Source organism: Parus major, chromosome Z (genome assembly GCF_001522545.3).
Source record: "Parus major isolate Abel chromosome Z, Parus_major1.1, whole genome shotgun sequence".
NCBI lineage: Eukaryota > Metazoa > Chordata > Aves > Passeriformes > Paridae > Parus > Parus major.
The window spans coordinates 33,203,954-33,220,558 of record NC_031799.1 but is presented as its reverse complement, the minus strand read 5'-3'; the positions used below and the strand labels follow the sequence as shown (position 1 = coordinate 33,220,558).

Below are 16,605 nucleotides of genomic sequence, written 5' to 3'. Positions count from 1 at the left end.
AAAAATTGTTACATAACAATGAATGGATAGATTTTTCTGTACACTAAAAACCAGAAGTCAGGTTTCAAAATCTCAGGGCTCTGACCCTATGTCAAGCAATCACTTTTCTTCATTGAAGTTAACTGTAACCAAAAGGGAAAACAAAAACCATATTGGCTAAATAAAAGTCTGCTTCTTATTTTCAGTTCTCTATTACTTTACTTTATACCACTCTGAATTACCAAATTTTATCTTCAAAGTATGTTACCAGTAATTTCTCTTTTAGCGAGTGTGAAAAAAATGTAGTAACTTTTCTTGGCCCTATTGGGCAGAAACTATTTCTTTATTCCAGCCACATCCCACCACCTTCTTTTTCATACAAAGCCAGAATTAAGTTCCTTTAACTTAATTTCTTCTTTTAAGCTTTTAAAAAAGTTTCTGAAAGAATTCTGTCTGCATTACCTGCCTTTTCATTTAAAACTGCTCTATACAAGTAAGGATTTTGTAAAGAGAACTGATATAGCCACAAAAACAAATGCATGCAGGATTTCAGGAAAGCAAACAAATCCAGCACTCCACAGCCTGTTCTGCTTTTCTTCACTATTTCATTTTGCTCAATTAAAGACATGATTCCTATCTCTCAAATAATGCATTTTATATCCTTAAGCCATTATGGCTACAGCCTCCTACAATGATACCTCTTAACTGCATAAAAAGTAACTTGAAAAACACCCATGGCATCTACCAAGCTTTTCTGCTCTCCAGAAAAGATTCAAGAGGCTTTTAATGTCAGTACTGACTTATGGTTTCTCAAAAGATTGATGAAATCACTAGGATGTCCTCTTCAAAAGTCTGCTATTGCATGACAAGAAGCTTTAGATAAGTAGCTCTACATGCATCTTTAAGTATTTTATTTTTATATGTCAATCACCTTAACAGTAAAGACATTCAGCAACTTGACTTTTATAATAAGAATAGAGCAGGAGACTGAAGTGAGGAGGACACGATTCATAACCTTAAAATAAAATACTTATTAAAGGAAATATTGGAAATCCTCCAGTATTTGAACAAGTACTAGTTGTTCAACTTGTTCAAGAAGTACTTGTTTTCTCCCCGTTTTGCCTCCCATTGTCCCTTTTGAGCTTATGGTGGCAATCTTATCCTTGTATTAAAAAACTCATTGAAACTTTCAACAAAAAAAAAAGATAACATCAAAGAATCAGATCATCATTTAGGTTGAAAGGGACCTACTCAGATCATCCAGTCTAACCCACATGCTCAAGCAAAAGCCTACCCAGTACAACATGCTGTCAGATTCTGTTATCTCCAAGGACAGAGATTCCACAACCTCTGTAGGCAACCTGTGTGCCAGCACTTGATTACCTGCACAGTGTAAACAAAGCAAAGCACACAAAAAGAGTAAGATCAATATCAATGTAGTAACTTAATTTCCTTTTTTTTTTCTCCTGGAAGTCAGACAGAAAATTATTACTGTTCCTAAATAAAGGAATGTAAAACTAACCTGATTCCATACAGACTCCAAACAGACTCATCTCCATCTTTTCCCAGTTGAATAGCTTGAATTTGTATTAACTTGCAAATAGTTTTTACTAAACCATGCACATTCCTGTTGACAAAAAAAACTGAGTTACTGTCAAGTATGCAGCCATGTTAATTGATTCACTCATAAGAGAAAGAACAGAATTAACACTTGAGACCTGGAGATCTACTTAAGGACCTTTTAACATATGCCCACACAGTTCTGGGCAAGCTGTACATTTATGTGTCTTTGTTTTCCTCTTCACATAGTGAGTGAAACAGCAAAGAGAATATTAATGCATCAATTAAAACTTTTGACAGGTGGCTTCTGCCATATATTACAAGAATGAGAATACAAGGCAAACGGCACTTTTAACTACCAAACCTTTACCACACTTGTCACCACTTGCAGACAGGCTCTTTTCCATAAGGTGGTATGGCTTGCCAAGGAACATCTAGAGTCCCACAGTGGATCTCTTCACCATTAAAATCTTACTTTTATAGTTCAGATACAGGCAAAGTACTAAATTCTCTCTTCTGTACTGGAAAGCATTGACCCAGATCAAAAGTGATAGAATATGCTTGTATTTCTCTCTCTTAAAAAAATTGATCACTTATAAGATGTGCCTGTAATCTTTAAAATGACTGGCTCTTGTGACACCTCAAAATACTGAAACCTGACAATACAAAAAGACTGTGGTTTGACAGAAATCTGCTACAAAGCAACCACCAGGAAGATGTGCTGCAGGCTTCTAAATCCTAATATACTCAACCTAAAACAGAGGAGGAAAGAGATTTCTGGATGGGTGTAAGGGTGGGAGTGAGAGAACAACCTTTTAGATTCTTCACTGCTAGAAAAAGACAATGAAATGGGAATTTGCAAGTGTATTTCCCAGCTTCAATTGGGTAACTGCAGCAAGGAAGAAAAAAACAAACCATAATACACTTGGTAAGAAAACCATCTTTCCTGTTCTGAAACTTCTTTATTCCTGGTCCTAATTACCAAGCAGAAAGTGGGGAGTGAAGAGATGCTGCAGGCTTTGCATGCACCTCCTGAACACAAGCAACACAAAGGCATGTCATATTGCAAGGATTTCCATCCCATTTCCCATTTCCTACAGGCATGGATGGTCAGTAATAAAAACATGCTGAAAACATGCATACACACGGAAATGCCTCTGATGGTTTCTTGAAGATTAAAATAATTAATTGTTTCATGGGTTTTTTAGCAGATTGATTATTTATCCTTTTCATTACTGAATACAGGCAGTGTTTTCCCATCCTCATCTAAACAGAATGCTGAAAACCAGTCTTAAAAACATGTGAAAATATAAATGTGAAAATACACATATATGTATCTATATATGTAAACGTATTTCCTATATATGCATAAACACACAAACATGCACATAAATATGATGTTCCATGAAGTTTAAACACTTAGGGCACCAAAGGGAACACTGAGTCTTAAGAGCCAGTTACCATACAATAATATATACAGTGAGAAGGCATTGTGAACTGCACAATTTAACTCAGATAAACATGAAATCTTCATCTCTGCCAAAACAAAATGCCTTTTCTAGTGTGCATGATTTGATAGACCTGGCAAAATATAATCCAGTAGCTACACTTAGTCCCTTCAAAATTCATACTAGAAGAGAAGCAAGAATACAACGTGAGTAGTTTCTCCCAATAAAATATACACCTAACTCCATTCAGCCTTGAAAGCACTCAGTGGTTGCAGATGCCTTTCTGCTAGCTGCTACTGGCTACTAATTTTTATTGTAGCAAAATCTGTGTACTGAGTACTGCAAAGCCACACAGATGAAAATCTGGCAGGGAACAGGATGAAGGGCTGCAGACTACAATTCTAAAGTGACATGGAAAAAAGTACTAGCACTGAAAAAAAGACAATCTGAAATTGTCAGTTTATTGAGTTCCTGAGGCTACAGACATTTTAAACCACAGACTTCTGTGGTTAGTCAACATAAATGCTGCTTTGCAATGCATAGTGTATGTGGTTTGAATTGTACCAGCTTGGGGGAGGAAGAGGTAGCAGTGGAAAGAAGCCACAAATACATGAAGGGTTACTACATAATTTGCCAGCACTTAGTATAGCAATCAGTCATGTGCTGGTTTCACACATGAAAAACAATTTTAAAAGTTTCAAATAGTGTAGAAATGGGGTAGATTGTAGTCCCTTCAATATGTAACTCTGAATTTGTTTTAAAAGTTAACTTAATCCCAAATATCCCATTTTACACTTTTTCTGAAGTACAAAGATGTATTAATATTTCATAACCTTATAAACTGTTGATATTGTAACAAACCCTTGGCTGAACAGGAAATTCAATTTTCTTAGTCTGCAAGCCACAGCTGATGCCTTTTCCCTGGTCCTAGAATTATGAGTCAGACATGATTATGGGATAAAAGGGTTTTTATCTCTGTATTTAATAAGGATCCTTAGGTGCAACAATTTGTCAAGGTGCAATATGTCAAAATGCATACACATGGTATACCACACAGACAATTTTACAGACCTTGCAAATCAGTGTATCTGACAAAGTTTCCCCAATGAGGAGATTAAATGAATGGCATGACATCTCCTTATTCTAAAGTATCCCCCTCCACCCCCAGATGGGCTTGAGCCTAGTTTGCAAAATATGCTCTAGAAAGGGCCTTGGTTTTTCAAGAAAATGTAAGGCTTTCCAGCCCCCAACTGCAAGGCCTTTAGTATGTTTGGTTTTCTGGTCTAGCAGAATACCAGGACTTAAGGTAAGATACTATGTTAAAGAATTACAACTGTGTATGTTAAGAATACTGAGAATACATAAAGGGTATATAAAAAGTAAAAAACCTTGATGACATCACAGCTAGTAAAACTTTTACACCACCTTATGGCACAGAACTCAGGTTCTCACAGTCTTAGCACAGGTACTTCTAATTATTCATTACACCTGTGTAGACTCCTCTCTTAATGCCAAAATGCCCCAAATTTTATTATTTGGAGGACAGTGGTTTGCAGAGACTACCCATATTATAAAAAAGTATTTATAAAACCTCTTCTAGGTAACCGTAATCATTTATAACAAACCCAGCACAGAATTCACATCAGCACAAGATCCCAGCTATAAACAAACAAGTCATGAGGTTAGAAAAAATGTTTAAGCATTTCACTCATATACTCAAACCTAAGATCACCTTTGGCTCAGACTGAATATGAGAAACCTTAGTGTAAAACTGATTATGTGAAGGTCACAAGGGATGAAGAATATGTCTTGAATAGCATGGTTCTTGCAACCTCTGTGCTGAGCCCACCAGAAGAATGTACCACATACATAGGTCGAAGTAGCTGGTTTGGCTGGAAACAACTCTACCAGTCTCTAGCCAAGAGAATTACACAGCTTGGTGCGGCAATACACTTAGCAGTCAAAAGGGAACTTAATAAGATAGGTAAATCTGAACAGAAATATCTCCCCAATCATCATTTGACTTCCTATTTCTAAATGTTATGCAAAGTGACTCTTACCTTCACAAATGCATTTTCTCAGTATGTTAGACTATCACTCTAGGTCAAAAGACCACTACAAGATGTAAGCACTCTGTTTCCAGAACTGTGTCGGAGGAAGTAGCTTTGAAGTAAAGTGACTTCTTCCCCAGCAGTCATGGAAACAGACTGCAGCATTCCTAATCCCTCAACACATTCTTATGGAGACTTTATTTGACCAACTAGTTGTTTGACAGACTCGTTTTGTGCTGTCTGTGCTGGTTTTGGCTGGGATATGGTTAATTCTCTTCACAATGACTGGTATGGGGCTGTGTTTTATGTTTGTGCTGCATACAGAGCTGGTAGTACAGAGATATTTTTGTTACTGCTGAGTAGGGCTTAAACACAGCCAATACCTTTTCTGCTTTTTTTGCTGGGGAGGAAGTTGGGGGTGCTTGGCAGGTTGGGAGAAGACAGAACCAAGATGGGTGACCCCAACTGACCAAAGAGACATTACAGACCATTTGACATCATGTTCAGTATAAAAAATTGAGCGAAACAAGAGGGGGTGTTCAGATTGACAGCATTTGTTTTCCCAAGTCACCATTACTTGTGATGGGGTCCTGCTCTCTTGGAGGTGGCTGCCTGCCTATGGGAAGCAATGAATTAATTTCTTGTTTTTATTTGCTTGTGCACACAGCTTTCAGTCTCCCTCTTAAACTTTCCTTATTTCAACCCATGAGCTTTTCACCTTTTACTCTCTCCCTAATCCTACTGGTGGGGGAGTGAGTGAGCAGCTGTGTGAGGCTTGGCTGCTGCCTGGGGTTAAACCACAACATACTCCCCTATAATGGAAGTTGCTGACATTTTCTTTCCCCTTTCCATGACAGGGAAACAAAACTAAGCAGTTCATTGACTTCTGAGGTTCCCCAGTCCCAAGCTCAGAGCACTAGCCTGAACTACTAACAATTTCAGCTTACATTATGTCAGACCCACACAGTCACTTAGCAAAGATGAAAGCAACATCCTTCAGCAGAGTGGCAGGGCAGTAGCAGTCCTTAATGCCATGGTGTATGTGATGATACCAACACAGAACTTCTCCTCTTCTTCTGCATTTTTAAGGGAAAAGCAATGACTGATAACCAGCTGACAAAAATGAGCCAACCAAACACTACCTTGCTGAGGGAATTAGGTTGAGGGCTCCATAAAGAACGTAGTCAAGCTCAGCATGTTTCTCCACCACAAGTGCCACCAAACCCTCACAGCAGGCTGTTCGCAAGGCAACATTCTCACTGCAGCACTTCTCCCAAAGCAGGTTCAGAGCAGGAGTCTGAAGGCAAAAGCATAGGGACACAAGTAATGAGAAGGCTCACACTGATTTATCTTTGTTCATCTCTAACACATTTTTAAATAAAAATCAGCTCAACCACATCTCCTGAAGCCTTAGAGAGTGTAAGAGGTAGCTGGAGTACAGATTCTATTTCTCAGGAAAGTCTTTGCGGGGACAGCTCCCACTTTCTAGTCCTCTGCTGTCTAGGCACGTGGTAGGGCATAACACTTACTGTCTCTGACAAAAAGGTAACACAGATGAATTTTTCAGCTGTGCCTATGCAGACAGAATAATGGAATGGTTTGCAGTGGAAGTGACCTTAAAGACCATCCAGTTCCAACTCTGGAACATGGGCAGGGATGCTGCACACTGCCAGGTTGCCCAGATCCTCATTCAACCTGACCTTGAAGACATCCAGGGACAGGACACCCACAGGTAGGTTATCATTAGCTTCCTGATTTAAAAAGTAAGGATGCAATTTGAGACAAGTCAGAAACTGCCATGACAAGCTATGTCTACACCAAGGTGTAACACAGACAGTAAAATACAGGCAATACAAACGGCTATACAAAGGTAAGTCATCTTTACTAAACACATGAAGTTCTATTTGCCCTAGGTTTCTCAGGGTGAAGTCCCCAGACTGTGGAATAAAAATCTGTGGTTCAATTTCTTTTAATTTCTGGACATGTCAGCTTTTGGGGAGAGAAGCCAGAGGAGTAAATTCTAACTAACCAGAGAAGCAAATCCTAACACCTTTCCCATTTGTTGTGACACTTGCAACTGACAATGTCTCATATACATCTCTGTTAGCAAGACATGCACTTAAGTGAGCTTGACTCATTTAAAATGCAAACTATGCCTTTACATCCTGCTCTCTCCTGAAGAAATAAAAGCTCTAGTTAGCTGATATGAAATATAACACCAATGCAGGTATGTGAAATGCCACACTTCTTGAAATTTTTATAGCAATGTAAACAAATTTCAAACTCAAGAGACAATGTCTCAGACTATGTACTTTACTTTCAATAAAATAACAAATTCAACTCTCTTAAACTGAACATAGCCAGATATAGGTATTCTGCAGGATTAAGGCTTCTGACATAAAGTCTTGGAAATAAAACTGTTTTTCTGATGCCAGAGTTTAACTGTTTCTGTATGCCCAAATACATATTGATAACTGCCTTATTTAGCTTATAAATTTGTATTAAAATTACACAGTGGAGAAGGGGAAAACCTAGAAAAAACACACAGAATAACCACATAAGGATGAGAGAAGAGATGAAAGTGAAAAAATGCCACAGACCTGGTCAGAAGCCTGTCTGATCTTATTTGAAGAAACTTTTTCTTTCAGTATTGCAGCAATCAGATGGCCTACTGCCTAAAGAGAAACAAAAAAAATCCAAAACACACACAAATGCATTAAAAGAAATAAAATGAAAATAAGTAAGAAGAAATAAAAAACACATGCATGATTTTTAAATTCTCCATAAAGAAGAACCATTAACATCAATGCTGTTGCATATGATGATTTTATTATGATTGAAATACTAACCTTATAGATATTGAAGCTGAAATATGCTTTAGGGTCATAATGTTGATACACTCACTTTTACTGTTAGGCTGAGGCACAAAAGAAACAAACTTCCACAGGGCTCCACATAACTCCAAAGGCCTCTTTGTACAGGTACATAGGTATTTAGGAATTGCAGACATTTTAATGCAACAGCTTCAGTAAACTTTATACCTCCACTGCTGCACAGACCTCCATGTCCTTAAAAGCACTAGTAATTACTAAATTCTGTACTATATAGGGAAGCATAAGCAAGAGAGGAAGCAGAACACAGCACATCTAAGCAACTTGCCCAAATTTTTGCATCAAGTTTTGCTTCAAGCACTTTGCATATCTCCTTATCACAGCTCCCTGCCAAAAATATTTAATTTACTTTAAAGAGGGCATTTGACAATAACATTATTTCTCATTAAGCTATTCCATGGCAGAAATCATTACCAAGTTTTAAATAGTCAAGGCCTTCAAAACAAAAAGCTTCAGTTCCCTGAAACAGCCCAGTTTTATTCTTCTGAGATGAAGACTAATCTCCTCATTATATTTTAGCAGAAGTCTGATTTCCTCAAACTGTCTTTCAAAATCTAAATGTGAACCAAAATACATTCAAAGGCATCAGGTTGTTTGAACCTAGGCTTTTGTCTTCTGACTCATCTCTAATGACTTAATCTGTCTTATTTCATTATCATTGATACCAACACACAAAAACCCCATTCTGTGAAAGACAGAAAAATGTTTCAGACTATCAATGAGCCCAGAACAGCTGCTACATCTACTCTTCTCTGCTAATGACAGATCATTACTTTTGTTAAAAGTAAACTAAGCCAGCAAGGAATAAAAATTAAAAATCACGTTTCCTTTTTTTAGTGTATAAAAAGACATGAAGAGTTTATTTTCAGTGTTTTGAGGTTTCTTCTCCTTCTCCTTTCAAGATTTATTTCCACTACATTTATGTGCTAGTTCTTAACCTGTCACAGCAAACTGAAATAAGACCTTACATTCCTTAGAAAGACAGGACTCCTAGACTCCAAGGACTATGCTTTTCACAGGTAAGGATATGTACTCTAACACATTTGAGTTAAAAAGACAGGTTATTTGGAAATATTACTCCTGAGGAAACAGAAGGAGAAATTGGGACCAAGTTAGACATCTATCTCTGCAACTAACCCATCAGAAGAGCAACAGTGTACTCCCCAGGCAGATCAGATCTCTTTCAGTGCACTTATCAAGGGAAGCCTACACTATCTTTTCTTTTCCCTGTTTATAAGGGCTTTTAGAAATATCTTAGGTTTCAATGCAAGATGCAACCAAAACTGTGAATTCTATAATCAGCTGTTAAAATCAGGTGGGGCAGTGATCTTTATCTCTTCCACAACCCCTCCTCCCTCCAGGGGGATATCTCCTGTTAATGGGCCAGTGAGTCTCACTGCATGGCTGATAAAATTACATCATCCCATTGTGAGATGCTCCACCCAGGGGGAGGAGCCAAGTATTCCTACCTGGATATAATCTGAGACTAGAGCATCACAGTCAGCCTTTTTCCACTGGATTCCCAGAAGATCAGACCGTTCTACACCATCACTGGACCTTCAGAGAAAAACTGAATGATCCTTTTACAGCATTGTTCCTTCCAAAGAACCACATCTGTCACTCCAGGAGGGCTGTAGACACCATTTAATTGGAATGCTACCAACACCCTGACCAACAGGGTGTCAGGTTGTATTCTGACTCTGACAGTGTTTTTCATACTACTGTATTTTATTTTAATTTTCCTATTAAACTGTAGGGGTTTTTTTATTTATACATGTTAATAAGGAACTGTTATTCCTACTTCCATATCTTTGCCTGAGAGCCCTTTAATTTCAAAATTATAATAATTCAGAGGGAGGGGTTTACATTTTCTGTTTCAAGAGAGGCTCCTACTGCCTTCCTTAGCAGACATCTGTCTTTTCAAACCAAAACAAGAGTTCACACTGACATCCTTAAGACACTTCAGCTACACAGGAAAAGGGGCTTATCAACAGAAACTTGGCTTTTGCAGTGACCTAGCTATACAGAAAAGCCAAAATAGAGAGTAACCCCCTGCATTTCTGGAACTTGATTAAGCAGTAAAACTTTATGACCTACAAATCTGTGCTCAAGTTCCTCACTTTTCTGATCACGTGTAGACTACACACTCTGCAGAGCAGGTATCATGGTTAGAAGAAAGAGAAGACATCTCTTCATGTCATGAAGACATTCAACTTCAAGAAGAAGTTGAATCCGGACCTGATTATAGTGGGAAGATCACAGAATGCTTTCCATGGATCACAGAATACAAGTAAAACAGCCAAAGCACAGGACAAAATCAACCAAAGCACACTAGTAGACTTTAATGATGTGCAGCTGTAATAATGAGCCAAGACATTTAAGCAATACAACCATGTACCATGGGGACATTCTGCACTAAAGAAAAATTAACTTCAAAGATGCTGAGTCCTACTTATCAAGCCTAGTAATGATATAAACTCAACTGCAGTGCAAGTCACTTGGCTAGACCTTAGATGAACTCCAGCTTTCAGGGACATGGCTTTCTCTCCCAAACACCAAGCTGATGACAAGTGGGCTTATGCATCTTTATTTCAAACCAAGGTGAACTGACTGAAAGGAAGAGGCAAGAGAGGCACCAGGTTGCAGAGATCGTATTCTGATCAACTTATTTCACCAAACAAATGGGTGCATACTTAATCCTAAATTCAAAACAGGATAAGGAAGAAAACAGGCAAATGTAATGAAATAACAGCCAAAGAGATAAATTTTTAATGCTGAAATGAGAAATGGCGAAAGCAAAGAAGGCATATGTTTTCAGCAGAGACTATTATTACTATCACTCTTTCCCGTCCACTGACCATACTATGATAAAAACTTTTTGTACATGATTTCAGGTGAAAATGACAAGGAGCCATTGCATGGATCAGAAAATAAAGGGGGCTGAGCCGAGCTGTATCCCCTGATGACAGACAATACTGAAGTAGCTCATCAGTTGTCATCACCAAGGAAGAAACAGAGCAGTTCTATGAAATATTGCAAAGTATTTCAACCCCACACATAGTATCTGGTAATTTCTGGCTTCTCTTGAGATCACAAGGTCACTAAAAACCACTTGGCCACACTCCAACCTTCCAGTCATGCAAAATTTCTCATTTTCCTGAAGAGACTTTATAGTGATGAGCAATTATGTCCTATGTTTCCATTACAGAGAGAGGGCAATTAGGATTTGATTGTGATTTAAGAATACTCTGTTTCTCTGGTTTTATCACTTTGAAAAAAAAAAAAAACAGGTCGATAAGCAGCAGCTGTTGGAACAAACATTTCCACAGACAACTTCATCTGTTTTAATGATTTTAAAAAATTACCTGTGACTGAACAACGGCATTAGGGAACTCAAATCGCTTCTTGATGTCATCCAACATTTTGGCTCCGTCATATGACACTAAATTTCACCCTGCAAGAGACATTCAAAAAATATACTCAGGATAAGGAAGGACAGCATGCTATTTTCTACACCCTCCCTCACCCCCCAGATTTATGGTGTATTTAACAATGGATGCAAGTGTTAAAGCACTTTCTTCCCCCTCTGAAGTCTTATCATATCACCTTGTCTTTTGGGCTTGAACCCAAGAAATGGTGAATACTCACTGGTCCTGCACAAAGAATGGGTTAGAGACATTTCTTAAAGCTGCAACAAATATACTATTCCATATGGCACGGCATATGTGTACTCTGGACAGCATGTATTCTTGAGAGCATTTTAAGTATATTTCATTGACTTCAAAATGAGACAGCTTAAAAGGAGTGTTCACAGTCTTACAAATATGATTTAAAATGCAAAATTATCCACAAACTTTCCATCATTTCATGCAAAACCAGAAGCAAAACAAACAAAAGACCAGCTTGTGAGACTGCAAGTTGTAAGTGTAGTTAGGGGCTTGAATAATTGAAGTGAAAACCTTCTCTGTAAGTTAGAATATGCAGGTACTCACAAGCACACATCAACATTGTATGCAACATTGGTGTGCAATAAACACTGGTGTACAACACTGCAAGCATACTGGTGTGCAACAAACTGACTTCTAATTTCTCTTTAATGAGAAATTAGAAATCAGTTTGTTGCACCTTCAATGAAACTGAAGGCCACTGCAAATACTCATATATTTCAGTTTATTATAAACTCACCTCCAGTCACTTGAAATGGCTTCCTTCCAAAAAAAACTAGTACTTGTTGAAAACCTAATTGTAATCCTTTGCAATAAGCACTGAGGAAATATATACATGCAAAATACTCAAATTCCAAGAATTTATCAGTGTGATAAATCAGTGTGATGCATTCAGAATCTTGCCACTGATTTAAAAAGAGATGGAATTAAAGCCTGGATACAAGCAATGCAGCATGTGCCACAAAAAATTACCATTTGTGTCAGAAAAACTCAAAATTAAGAGTTATTTAATAGGTCAGTGAATACAAATTCCTTGCAGTTAATCAAGGAATATTCCCACACACCTGTGGATTACATGTCTCAGAGTGGAGGAGAAAAAGACCAACACTGATGCTGGTATGGGTTTGTATAGTTTTAGAACACACATTTTGAGATATAAAGCGTCCATATAATAAATAAACACACATTAAACTAAAAATGATATCTTGATTTAAAAAGAAAATAAAAAAAAAATGGTTGCTACAGCAAACAATTCCAGATATACCTAGATCTGTTGAGCATGGCTAAAAACTCCAGTGGATCTAACTGTATTGGCCTATTTTTATAAATATACTCAAAGCCCCCTCAATTCTACCCAACAAGCAGCAAAATGAGATAATGTTCCCTCCTGGGAAGTTTTGACATGAAAACAATGGAATTATATTGAAATTCTCATCAGGTAATTTTTTTTACCCGCATTAAAAGGAAAAATTACTACAAAGGATCATTACAAGCACAGAACATACTCTTAATGCAAGCACAAATCAGCTATTTCATACAGACTAGAAGTCCATTGCCCTTGCATCAGACACAAATCCTAAATTTCTATCAATCAATCTAAACTAAACATCTACAGGACAGTTACAATGCAACAGCTATATTAGTGCAATTAAATTAAATACTACCTAAACAGTTTCCAGTCTTCGGCGTTCACTCTTAGCAGAGGCAACTGTGTATGCACATGGAATGCCAGTAAAGTTTACAGGATACATGGATAATCAAGACTGGCAGAGATCTAAAGTTGCATTTTGTTCAACCTCCCATTCAAAGGAAGTTCAGACATATAGTCAAACCATGCAGTCAGTTGCTCAAGGCTTTGCCCCAGTTTGGCTTTGAAAACCTCTCAAGATCAGGGAAGGCACCACTTTACTGAGCTGTCCTGATCAACGAAAAATTTATCTCCATCACTAATCTTTAGCTCTTTTTGCCATGAACTCCTGTGAAGCACTTAGCTGTGCCTTCATTCATCCCCCTCCCATCAGTGCCAGGGCTGCTTCTGGGTACCAACATTCAGCTTTCCCTCCTCCCAGCTCAAAGTCCTAGAAACCACAGCCTCTCCTCCCAGGGCAAGGGTCCCAGCCCCATTACCTCAATCATCTCAGCTGAATTCAGTCCTTGTGGTCACTATCTCCCCCTACACAAGGACTCAGAACTGGTCATGTCAATTTGAGATCTAAGGAGTGCTGAGCGGAGGCAGACAAATCTCTGTCAATAACAGAGCTCTGTCACACATCCCAGGGCAATGCCTGCCAGGGCCTATGAACAGCCCACCGAACTACTCGCCAGCCCATCATGTAAGGGGTGGGCCAAGACAAGGCATTTGTCATTGCTGAAATTCCTGAGGTTCCCACCACCTGCTCCTCTAGTCCATGCAGAGGGCAGCCATGCCAGCAGACACACATCCTACCTTTGACACAAGAACAGGGTGGGAGACAGTGTTGAAAGCCTTGTTCAAGAGGTGGTAAATGAGACCTACTCCTCCACTTCACTGCAAATCCAACTATTATTTATTAAAGAAAGTCATGTGGCATAATTTTTCCTTGGCAAATCCATACTCATGTGTATTATTCCTAGTAAGAATCACTGAATCAGCTTAAGAACCAAGATTTCCAGAGCTCATCTAGTCCAATCCTCTCATCAAAACTGGTCTGAATCTTCCTCTCTACCAAATCCAGTGAAGTCTTGGAAATCCACAAGGATGGAAGTGACAGAGTTACCATCCCTAGAAGTGTTCAAGAAATGACTGGATGTGTCACTTTGGGCTATTGTTTAGCTGACATACTGGTTTTCAGTTAAATACTGGACTTGATGATCTTGAAGGTGTTTTCCAACCTCCATGATTCTGATTGTGGGTCTCTTCCACCTCAGGATATTCCATCAGGAATTATATTCAGGATACACCATCAACCACACACATAAAAAACCATCCACCCCAAAAACCCCACTGAACACACACACACAGACACACAAGACAAAGGAAGAAAAAAACAAGGTATTGGAAAGGGATCTTGGCTTGTTTTCCCAACTTAGCCAATATAAATGATAAGCATCTGTGTAGCCTTGAGCTTGACTTACAGCAAGATGGCCACAAAATTGCTCTATCACTGCCTCTCAACTGGAAAAGGGGCAAAAACATGATTAAGGGCTTATGACATAATGATAGGAAGATCACTCAGCAATTACTATTATGGGGAAAACTGACTCAAGCCAAGGAAATTTATTTTTACCAATGGAATCTGAGTAACATAATAAGAAATATTTAAAAAAACCTAGAAACACAACCCCCTCCCCCCCCTTTCCCTTCCTTCTGGGGTCAACTTCACCCACTATCAACTTCTGTACCTCTCCCCCCTAAATGGAATAGGGGGGTCAGGAAATGAGGTTGCAATCACACTCTTCCCAGCTCCAGCACAGGATCCCAAGTCAAGTCAGTAGTACTTCATGAACTGCTCCAGCATGGGTCCCTTCTATGGGGCACAGTTGTTCAGGAACAGACTGCTCAAATGTGGGTCCTAAGTCTTGCCAGAAAACCTGTTTCAGCGTGAGCTCCTGTCTCCACAGTCCCACTAGTCCTTTCAGGAGCCTGCTCCAACATGGGCTCCTCTCCATGGAGTCACAGCCTTCTTTGAGGATCTAACTGGTTTAGCCTGGGGTTCTCCACCGGCTGCAGGTGGAGACCTGCTTTATTATAGACTTCCTTTTGCTGCAACACACACGTCTCTACCACAGTCTTTACCATGGGCTGCAATGCAATCTCTGCTCCAGCACCCGGAGCATCTCCTCTCCCTCCTTGCATCTTGGTGTTTGCAGGGCTGTTTTTCTCATGTTCTCACTTCTCTCCTCGGGCTGATGTTGTGTAGCAGTTTTTCACCTTCTTAAACTTGTCGTCCCCGCGGTGCTGCCACCGTCACTAATGGGCTTGGCCCTGGCCAGTGGCTGGTCCATTTGGAGCCAGCTGGCACTGGCTCTGTCAGACACGAAGAAAAGTTCTGGCAGCTTCTCACAGAGGCCACCCCTGTAACCCTTCTGCTACCACATCCTTGCCATGCAAATAGAATAAAGCATCCTAATGCTAAGAGAGACAAGCATTGCTAATTCAAGTGAACCAGAGAGAGACTGTCACGGGACTACACCTTCGGATCTGGTCCTGTTCTCCAAAAGAAACTCTATCAAGTTAAGCTTCGGAACAGAAAATGATCACAGGGAGCTCTGAGACCACATTTCCCATCTGTGGTCTCAGAGCCTTTGGCTTCTTTTTAAGGACTCTGCATTCAAACCGATGTTCCTACCAAACCAGGAGTGAGAACACCTGCACACGCCCTCATCGCTTGCGTGCAACATACGCGAACCTCTCAGAGCGACCAGCTTTAAACAAAAACGTAAAAGAAACAACACCCCCTCACACAGGGCAGTAGCGGCAGCTGCCTTTGCTTCGCTACTGATCTGACGCCGCGGATCGGCCCCGCCGCCCGTCCCGGCGCCCCTCACCTCGGCCGGGCCGAGCTGGGCCGGGCTCGCTGCGCCTCCGCCACGGCCGCGCCGCCTCCCTCCCGCTGCGCCCGGAACTGGCCGCGCACAGCGCGCATGCGCGGCACCTGGCGCAGGCGCGGCGGGGCCGTAGGGACCGTGCTGCCCGGTGCCGCTGGCTGCCGCCGCTGCCCGTCACCGGATAATCACAGAACTAATTGGGTTGGAAAACACCCCTTAGGAACATCGAGGGTGCAGCTCTCTCAAGGGCAGAAGAAGAGTTTAAGCCGTATTCTGATGTACTTTGGTAACTGCTAACTAGTTAGCTACTAACTGCTAACGACACATATGAGACGGAGGTGGTATTCTCAGTTAAGATTGTTGGTTTAATACAAAACAGCACTTCTGTTTCCTAACATCAATGCAACAGACAAGGTGTGAGGCATTTACAACATAAGAATGGCTCTCAGTGAAAATATCTTCAGAAAAATTAAATGTTTTGAAAGAAGTTTGTTTGAAAATGGCTAGGTTATTCTCTAACGTTAGATTAAGTCCTCTTAAAGTTATCTTCTCTGAGTTGGTTTGAGCTGAAGGTAGTGGAATTATGACAAATAAGAAACAAAAGTAAATAGATAGGTGTGTCTAGTATTTTTTCAGTTTTTTAATTTAAAATGATCAGGGATGTGTTGTTTTCAGTTTCACCAACTAAAGCAGTTTATGGAAT

General features: G+C 39.8%; 1 protein-coding gene across 3 annotated transcripts in view; it reads right to left on the bottom strand.

The window, feature by feature from the left end:
* The window catches only part of FOCAD (focadhesin), a 92,895-nt gene extending 76,911 nt beyond the window's left edge, over positions 1 to 15,984 (bottom strand). For 2 of the 3 annotated variants that reach the window (XM_015653065.2, XM_033511376.1), the window contains exons 1-5: positions 15,903 to 15,984; positions 11,295 to 11,383; positions 7,639 to 7,713; positions 6,181 to 6,335; positions 1,502 to 1,606 (exon numbers count right to left, since the gene is read on the bottom strand). In XM_015653065.2, the coding sequence (XP_015508551.1) occupies positions 1,502 to 1,606; positions 6,181 to 6,335; positions 7,639 to 7,713; positions 11,295 to 11,351 (392 nt within the window). In that variant the 5' untranslated portion in view covers positions 11,352 to 11,383; positions 15,903 to 15,984. The remainder of the gene's footprint in view (positions 1 to 1,501; positions 1,607 to 6,180; positions 6,336 to 7,638; positions 7,714 to 11,294; positions 11,384 to 15,902) is intronic. The other variant, XM_033511375.1, reaches the window with a different exon arrangement.
* Between the last annotated feature and the right edge of the window lie 621 nt (positions 15,985 to 16,605).